The sequence below is a fragment of the Leuciscus leuciscus genome, assembly GCF_965113295.1.
Source record: "Leuciscus leuciscus genome assembly, chromosome: 5".
Lineage (NCBI taxonomy): Eukaryota > Metazoa > Chordata > Actinopteri > Cypriniformes > Leuciscidae > Leuciscus > Leuciscus leuciscus.
Genome location: NC_138729.1, coordinates 20,223,640 through 20,233,116, shown reverse-complemented (window position 1 = coordinate 20,233,116; position 9,477 = coordinate 20,223,640). Strand labels below are relative to the sequence as shown.

The following is a 9,477-nucleotide window of genomic DNA, read 5'->3' as shown; positions in this document are numbered from 1 at the left end:
TATTTGTTTTATTTTTATAATGAAAAAAAAGAAGAAAATATTCGAATACATTTAATATTCCCAGAGAGGTGTCAAATGTAATCTCTACCAACCTTGACCATGTTTGGAGGCGGAACCAAAGCTCAGTAGCCAATCACTTAAGGATTAACTTCACACGAACCAATCAGTGAACTCACCAATACGGTCCTAGTTTAGTATGTCCCATGTGTTACCCATGTGAGCGACTCGTTGAATCAGAAGAAACTGTAAATTAATTAGTTATATGTGTTTACCCTTCTAAAAGCTTAGTGTACTTTATGTGCAAATTAAGAAAAAGAGGAAGGAATCGTCATTAACTGAAGAAATGGTTCATGAGGTTTGGTGTCACACATTTCTTTTTATTATATTACTTAGACAAGCTGTATTACAAAAATACACCACTTTTGCTAATTGTTTGTTTGACAACATTTTTGAATCTTTACTTTTAGTTTTTCTTTGTTTTGATTAGTAAATGCATACAGAAAGTGTATTAAAACTTTATTGAAGAGTAATAACAACCGTAACATCTCTTCAACAGATGGAAGAACCAGATAACATTAAGAATGAAGAAGGAATGGAGAACAAGAGTGCAAAACAGTCTAAGGATCCCAAGCGAAAGGCAAATGACACAGTCTCGGATGGTGGGGTCTTACGGCCTCTCAAACTGTCCAAAAAGGAGCTATTCAAAGCCCCCACAGTGGAAGAGCTCAACCAGCTGAAAGAAGCAGAAAATCTCTTCCACTGCAGCATATTGAAAATGCAGGTCAGAAATCACATGCTTATTTTACTGTCATTTTATGTTACCATAGCTGCATACCGGTACGTGTTTTATTGTAATCTATGATATGCTCACTGATTGCTCAATGAGCTGCTCACTGCATGACATGGCCGTGAACTATGAATTATTTATCATTGTGTGAGAATATGTGCATTATAACAATATATTCAGCTTTATTTATCACTGATTCATATGGTTGATGTTCAGATGGAGGAACTGCTGAAAGAAGTGGCCCTTAGTGAGCACAGGAAGAAGCTGGTGGACTCTTTTGTGCAAGAGGTTACAGCTTCCCTGCAGTCTGTGGCTGAATCTGAAATTGTGGAGGTCAGAAATTTGTGAAGCATTTACATTATCGTCAGCACTTATTTTTACTGATCTCTATATGGTAGCTGTCAACATCATTTTCTTATTAGCCTTTTCTTTCTCTCTAGTTGGATGATCTTTCATGGTTGCCAGGCGTGGAAGTCCCATTCCTCTTCGTCCCGCTGGCATCAAAAGGCAAATTTCACATGGAGCCTCCTGCATCAATCGACGTGGTAGGCAGTTATCCACTGGGGACCTGTATCAAACCCAGAGTCATTGTGGACTTGGCTGTCACTATTCCAGCTGTAAGTTATACATAGCACCTCCAAAACAACGGTGCTATTTATGCAACATATTTCTCTCTCTGTCTGTCTATCCATCTATATATCAATCCATCTAGCATCTATCTAACCATAGTTCTAGCATCTATCTGTCTGTATATGCTATATATATATATATATATATATAAATGGCCCATTTATAAAGAGAGTCATTTACTTCAACCCTGAATGTTTCAGCCGTTTAAACGGATCAGTGAATGCATTGACTCAATGACTTACTCATTTAGACATTTACTGCCACCTACGGGCAGTTTTACTTTCTTATTTAGAGTATCACTTAATTAAAAAAATATATTTCATAAAATGAAAATTATTTTTCTTTACATTTACTCACCCTCATGTCATTTCAAACCTGTAGGACTTTCTTTTGCGGAACATAAAAAAAAGATATTTTGAAGAATGTTGGCAAACAAACTGTTATAGTGCATTTAATACCAAGTCAGACGCAGCATCTGAAAACAAAAATCATGGCCGTTATTTATAATAAATTCTATGTTGAATCAAATAAAATATTTCTTTCTTAAGCGATTTTTTTGTAATATCTATTTCATACTTATAATGAAATTTATACAATAATGACTTTATATTTTGGGGGTATTTTCTCAGCCAAATTTGATGTGCGATTAATTAAATTAATTAATTTAATTGCTTGGCAGCCCTAATAAATATATATGTGTGTGTGTATCCATCTATCTGTCTAGCTAGCTATCTCTCTCTCTATATATATATATATATATATATATATAGATGTGGGTAATATTTATTACCCACATTGAAATATATATATATGTGTATGTATGTTCGTACGTGTGTGTGTGTGTGTGTGTGTGCCTGAATATGTCTGTTTGTCTAAAGTATTGTGCAATTAATTCAGTCTCTTACAATACCTGTTACTATCTTCTCTTTGAAGTCTATTTTGCACCCGATGGATGCCATTAACCAGCGGTACTCACGAAAGCGAGCGCTGTATCTGGCTGGCCTGGCGCAGCACCTCTGCTTCTCAGAGTCTGTGGGTTCACTGTGCTATTCTTGTCTCCATGGCAACCGGCTTCGCCCAGTCCTACTTCTCAAACCCCCAGGTACAATTGTAATAACTCTAGCTTGTGATGTGTATTAGCTTCTTCAAAGTTTGCACTACACTTACTTGCAAATGCTTTCATGCCAAAGCAATTTACATGGACGTGCATGCACCATGTCTACTGTTAATATCTGCTCGCATCATTTTGGCTTCCAAGTTAATTGCTGTTTAGCTGTTTTTTTTGGTGCTCGGAGTACACTAATAGAAGCGGACCTGTGAAAAACACTCAGATTAATTGGTCTTGCTCAGGAGCATGCATTAATAAGGGTTTTCATCATTGCTTCAAACTAAAATGATCATGTAACCTTTGTGTTTGACCTTTAGGTAAAGACAGCAGTAAGGTCACGTTGCGGATTCATGCCATTCCTCCTCCGGACTTCCTTAAACCTAGCCGCTTTCATCCTCAGAAGAACAACATCAAGACTGAGTGGTTTACAGGTGTTGCCAAAAAGCAGCAAGGTAATGAGGAACTTTCTGAGATCAGCCATTTCATGACTTAGGCAGCACACATACGTACTGACATGTCATAATATTTTTTTGTCATTTTTATCATGCAGAGAGCAGTGGGCCCGCTACTCCTCATTATAACAGCACAGTTCTTGGTGATCATCTCCCACTGTCACATCTTCAGTTCCTGTCAGCCATCAGCGCACAGTGTCCTGCTTTTGGAGATGGTGTCGCCCTCCTCAAAGTGTGGATGAGACAGAGGGAATTGGACCAGGTAAGACCACAGTGTTATTTATTACCCACATTGAAATAACAGTAGTGGCGTGAATAGAAATTGTGACAACCTGTTGAAGTCATTTATTTTGTAGTATGACTTTTTTTTTTTTTTTTTCATAGTTGATGTTCATAATAGAAGTACATGTACATTATACTTCACTGTTTATACATTAATTTATTCATCATGCATTCATCTTTTTCTTATTCCATCTCTTGCATAATTGCATCTTTATATAGCATACTTGTACATGCATATTTTGTCCAGTGTATGTGTTTTTTCCCCCCCACTATAGTTAAACAATAACTTGTTCTAAGAGATTTTTTTTAAGATACAATGTCTTTTTTTGTGCAGTCAGTTAAAAGTAATATACGGATCACAAATTCTGTTGAATAAATTCTGTTTCTGTCACTTCTTTAGGGTGCAGGTTGTTTTTGCGGCTTCCATGCATCAATGTTAATGGCTTATCTTCTGTCCACACACAAAGTGGGCAAAACCATGAATGCCTACCAGCTGTTCAGGAATGCACTGCACTTCTTGGGTAACAAAGTTCATAGTATAACTGCTTTTTATAACTTGTTATTATGGTGGTTATGGGAGTGTATTAATCATATTAATCATCTGCTTTATCCTTTCACATTTTCAGCTTCCACAGATCTGACAGAGAGCGGTATCACCTTGGCTAGAAACCCAGACTCAAAAGCGGTGAGCAGAAGTGACTCATGCATATACTGTTTTTTGAACCTGTTTTGTCTTTGTTGCATCACCATGCCTTTCTCTTTTCTCCTGCTTCAGCCCTCACTGCAGGACTTCCAGGCAGCGTTCTCCGTGGTCTTTGTGGACCCGTCTGGGCATCTCAATCTGCTTGCAGACATGACAGCTTTTACCTACAAACAGGTGAGCTCTGATGTTGTATCAATTTAGCTCAGTGATGATGTGATTGCTATAAAGCTTCTAGAATAAGCATTTAAAGTAAATTGAACATGTTATTTAAGTGTAATTATAAATTTAAAATAAATGTATTAAAAGGCCCCTTGACCTGTACATAAAAACTGTAACCAGTGGCCTTGTATTGTAGTCAAAGATTTACTTTGTCTGCCAAAGTAATGTAATGCCTTTAAAAATATATATTGGGGCAGTGTTATTATCGTTAACTAAAATAATAAATAATGAAACATTTCTGTTAATTGAAATAAAACTAAAAATAAACAAAATGACAAACTAAAATGAAAATGAATGGCTAAAACAAAAATTAAATTGAAATGATAAATACTCTAGAAGTATAATGATAATACTAAAATAACACTGATTTGGTTGCTTTCTCATATATTTAATTGATTTGATACATGTATTGGAATTGGAAGTTTAATCGGTTGACAGGCAGCCATAATCCAAATGTTTCTAATTTGCCTGTCAGATCCAGCATGAGGCATCACTCTCGCTGAAGTTCTGGGATGATCCGACAGTAGACAGCTTCCAGGCTCTGCTCATGACGTCCAAAGCCATGATCAGAACATATGACAATGTCTTTCAGTAAGTGTCCTTAAACACAAACCTGCTATTCATGTGTTATTGTATTCATGTTTTTCTGAAAACTCTTTCTCGCTCTCCTTCTCAGACTGAGTGAGCTGGTGAATTTGCAGGCCTCTTGTAAGAAGCTTTCACTCCTCAATGAGCTCATGGACCACAGCGGGAACTATGTCCTCAGTGCACTTCCTTTCATTTTGTCCCTCTTGCAGCGAGGGCTTGGAGAAAGGATCAACCTTCTGGCACACTCACTCCCTCAAGACCCTGAGGTAGATTCATTATCATTAACATTGGTCAAAACATGCACCTGCATGCATCTTTTAATGATCAGATTGGCTATATTACCTATCAAAGCATTCCTAAACGGTCTGTTTGTAAATGATTTTTGCAGTGGCCGGTGGACAGTGCACCTCCTAAGCATAAGGACCAGCCGCCTTTGAACATTGGTTTGATGCTGAACCTTGAGCAAGCTCTGTCTGTTCTTGAGAAAGGACCACCAGCAGATAACCCCAAGGTAAACTAGCCCACATTTCCAGTGATGTATCTGTATGTGTCTTATGGTTCTGTAGCAGTGTCCAAACACCCTCTCTGTTGTTGGTGTTTCAAGGCAGATGAGTTTAGGCAGCTGTGGGGCTCTCGCTCAGAGTTGCGGCGCTTCCAGGATGGATCCATCACTGAGGCAGTGCTGTGGTCAGGAAACTCCACCTGTCAGAGGAGATTCATTCTGCTGGAGATCATCACTCACCTACTACAGCTGTACGTCTCTATTCTAGCCTTTATAGTGCTCAGTTTAAATACACTCTCTAAAAGTGTACCTAGTGTTAAGCTGTATTCACACTATCAGCGACAGTGACTGGCGGTCAGGAAGCTAGTGGGCATTCTCAATACTGATTGCCTAATTATGTTTTTGAATGATATTCACAGATGTTACTCATAACTCATTGTCTACATAGCAAATGTTATGTAGACCACGAATCAGTTTTCTTGCTGCTACAAACAAACATTTTAGAAGGAAAAGACTAAAGTGCTCTTTGTCATCACGGCTATTTATCTGCAGCGAAACCGCAAGCGCCGATCTATCTGGGTTCACAAAACCATTCAGGCTCAGAGTCAGCATGGCGAGTACCACCGTATGAACACAGAGACATATCATAAATTATAGGAAAGTTGCTGAGTTCTAAAGTAACAACTTCTCCATCAGGCCTCTGACACTCTCCACTACAGGTTGTAGTGACGGATCATGTGCGCTCCACTGAAGCTGCTTTTCATTTGTATAAGGTTAAACATATCTCAACTGTGTTGCGTTGCTGGATACGCCTACATCACCCGAAATCTCCAGCTCTGTATTGAATTGAATGGGATTGTGCCGCTTTGTCACTGCGTGTCGCTGGCAGTGTGAACGCATCTTTAGTCAATTCAGATGTTTACTTTATTTCTTTTAGTGTGCAGGCAGATTGGTTTTTTTGGTTGCATTGATATAGAATTTGTCAAATAGCAATTGAACTGCTTAGCTTGGGTAGTGTACAAAGTTACAGAATTAGCTGAGAGAATTTTTTTTATATATATGTTGTTATTGTTAACTAATATTAAAACTACAATAAAATGTTACTAAAATAACACTTATATAAGCAAAATGGATATTATTACTGAAATACATGCAAATGAATTGGAGTCGAATTGAGATCCAAATCAGGATCTAATTGAATATTTATGTCAAGGTGGTGCTGTGGAACATTTAGTTTCTTTTTATTGTTAGCATAATATTTAGCATGAATCTTTTTGTGTTTTTATAAGCTTTTCCTTGACATGTTTTTGCATAAATGACATTCTCATGTTATTTGTAATTTTCTCTCATTTTAGTCATGCCGATATCCCTGAATCATGTGTGAGACTTGTTGGTGGACAGCTGGATGATGTCATCAAAGTTAGCAAAGAGGTACTTCATAAAAGTGAATGTGCTACTCATGTGGAAATTGGTAAACGGGTTGCTTCATCTGCACAAGCTCACGTTGATTTCTCTTTGTCACCCAGATGTGCACTACAGGAGAGGAGGAGAGTCTGAAGGTGGTTCAGTCTTATGATGATCTGAGCAGGAAGCTCTGGCAGTTGGAGGGGCTTCCACTGTCTATAACATCAGTGCAGGGTGCCCACCAGGCCTTGAGATACACACAGGTCACACACCTCCTCGCTAGATTCAGTTGTGTTATGTACTCTAGTAGATCTCTTAATTTTCTGTTTTTCCTCTGCAGGTTTTCCCCCCAGTTCCTGTGAAGCTGCTCTATTCGTTTTTTGATAAAAAGAAGAACCAGCTCGGATTAGTGCCACGGAAGGAAAAGCCTTGCCCTTATTACATCACCCCTATCAAAGGTACTGTGTTGCAGAATGTATCAAGTTTTTCATAATTCTTATGTTGTTTCTAACCAGACTGGCCCTCATTCACTTTCATTAAATGAAATAGAGTGGCTAGCTAGGATATATTTTAGCAGTTCACCTTTTTTATTTCACGTTAGAAAGTCTAGAATGACATGAGAGTGAGAAAATGGTGACAGTTTTGTTTTTTTGTGATGAATTATCACTTTAAAATGCTTCTGCTAATTTTTATTTGAAATTTGGAAAGTTTGAGTTAGTACAGTTTGCAAGTATAAAAACAATGACGCTGTGAATAGATGAGTTTTACTTTTTTGCATGATGACGTTTAATATTGCCAACCTCTCTAGTCCTATTTAGCCAGTTATTAGCTACCACCTTTTTCAAGACACTTAAAAGCTTAAGGGGGTATTACTGATGCATTTTATTGTTATAGAATAAAATGTGAAACTATCTTGAGCTTGTGTTCACCACAGATCTAATTCCAGGCCTATTGACTTAGAGACTATGGAACTGGAAGTGAAAGAACTTGTTTTCCATGTTTTAGGACTTATTCCTGCAGCACTCTATTTTGGTATATGAATATGCATGCTGTTATCTTTCATCCCCTTTTGTCATTTGTTTCTCTAGTCATTGTTCATATGGAGGGAAGTGGAAAATGGCCCAGTGAGCACCTGGCAATACGCCACATCAAGGCAGCCTTTCACATCAGCTTGGGAGAACTGCTTTACAAGCACCACAATTACACATGTCATGCAACACCCGCCTACCTGGATGTGTATAAGGTCATTTGTGCACGTTGCTGTTGTTTTTCACATTTATGATAGTAATAATATTTTGTCCCGATGGAGTTATGAGCACATTATCAGACATAATTTCATCATACTTTATGTATGCATCCATTCAGGATGGGCTAGCCTTCCGAATCCAGGTGGCGTATCACAGAGAACCGCAGATCCTGAGGGAAAGCCTGACCCCTGAGGGAATGCTGATCTACAGGGAAAACGCTGAGGCCCAGGCGCTGGAGCTGGAGACCCAGCACAAACCTTTCCTAACCAGCACCTTGCATGGGTACAACACGCATACATAAACATGCATGATACACTCGTTTGATTCGGCCTTTTGACAAGTGGCTTGTTTAGATAAATAGATAACTTGACATGTTACATGTTAGGCTCCAGCAGCAGCTTGGGTGTTTTGGTGTTGTGTGCCGCCTGGCTAAGCGCTGGCTGGCATCTCAGTTCCTTTTGGAATATATCCGAGAGGAAGCAGCTGACCTGTTGGTGGCTTCACTTTTCCTACATCCTGTGCCCTTCACTCCACCAAGGTATGGCCCTCTTGCTCATTTATTTATTAATTATTTTATTGTATATACATATACAGTGACGCCACAAACTTTTTCCAGCTCTCCTCAGGTGGGGTTCCTTCGCTTCCTTCATTTGCTTTCCACTTTTGACTGGAAAAAACAATCCCCTGATAGTCAACCTCAATGGGAAACTCACAGGTAAGCTTCATCTTGGGTATTTCACCATTGGTTTATTTTAGGGATTGCACGACTACTCGTTTTTACAAGTATTTGCCAACTAGTCTGTCAGCAGGTCAGTGTTTACCTTATATAATTGCAGTTTCTGCTATGAATACCGTTTCTGGCAAGTCATGGGTGAAGAAAAAAGAAGAGCTTATGTCTGTCTACTGATTGTTGTCGTGAACAGCGCGGACCAAGGATTTGGCATTTGCTGTTGACATGTGTAGAACAAGCATAACCGAAAGTCATTTGATCCACAACTAGTCGACACAGACCTAACACATTGACCAGTAGCAGGACTAATTGACTTTTCATGCGTTAAAACATTTGTGGATCCTGAAACGAGTATTTTTATGTTTCAGCTGCTGAGCACACAGATATAAAGAATGACTTTGTGGCCTCTAGAGAATCTCTTCCCACCATGTTCATAGCCACTCCCACTGACAAGAAAGTCTCTGTGTGGACTAAAAAGGCTCCTTCTGTGCAGGTTTGTAAATGCAGTAGTGTTCTAAATGACCGTATTTGACCAATTATGCTATAGATTTGTTATATGTACAGTAAATATAACTGGTGCTGTCTCCTCCACACAGATGCTACAGCGTGCTGTCATGCTTGCAGCAGAGAGTTTGCGTGTTTTAGAGACTCATCTTATTGACTCCAGTCAAAAGCAGGACATCCGGGTCAGTTCCTCTATATATAGCCTGTATTCTGCAAATGTATGCAACTGTCATCTTTTTGTCTTTAACCTCACTTTTTCCATTCTTTGTTTCTAGGTGGCATTTCGACCTCCTCTGGAGGATTATGATGTTCTGATCCACC

At 38.8% G+C, this 9,477-nt stretch overlaps 1 protein-coding gene across 1 annotated transcript; it reads left to right on the top strand.

Moving 5' to 3' along the window:
- Nucleotides 1-195: 195 nt before the first annotated feature.
- Nucleotides 196-9,476, top strand: nol6 (nucleolar protein 6 (RNA-associated); the record flags this gene model as incomplete). Its single annotated transcript, XM_082171726.1, is given in 25 exon segments — nt 196-355; nt 557-781; nt 1,004-1,120; nt 1,228-1,404; nt 2,351-2,519; nt 2,843-2,977; nt 3,076-3,239; nt 3,660-3,780; nt 3,886-3,944; nt 4,035-4,136; nt 4,657-4,772; nt 4,858-5,035; nt 5,158-5,280; nt 5,374-5,522; nt 6,627-6,702; nt 6,798-6,938; nt 7,016-7,133; nt 7,764-7,918; nt 8,041-8,204; nt 8,308-8,460; nt 8,539-8,593; nt 8,595-8,637; nt 9,021-9,145; nt 9,249-9,338; nt 9,432-9,476. Coding segments are annotated over 25 exon segments (3,012 nt in total), but the record flags the coding sequence as incomplete, so codon positions are not given.
- Nucleotide 9,477: the final 1 nt, after the last annotated feature.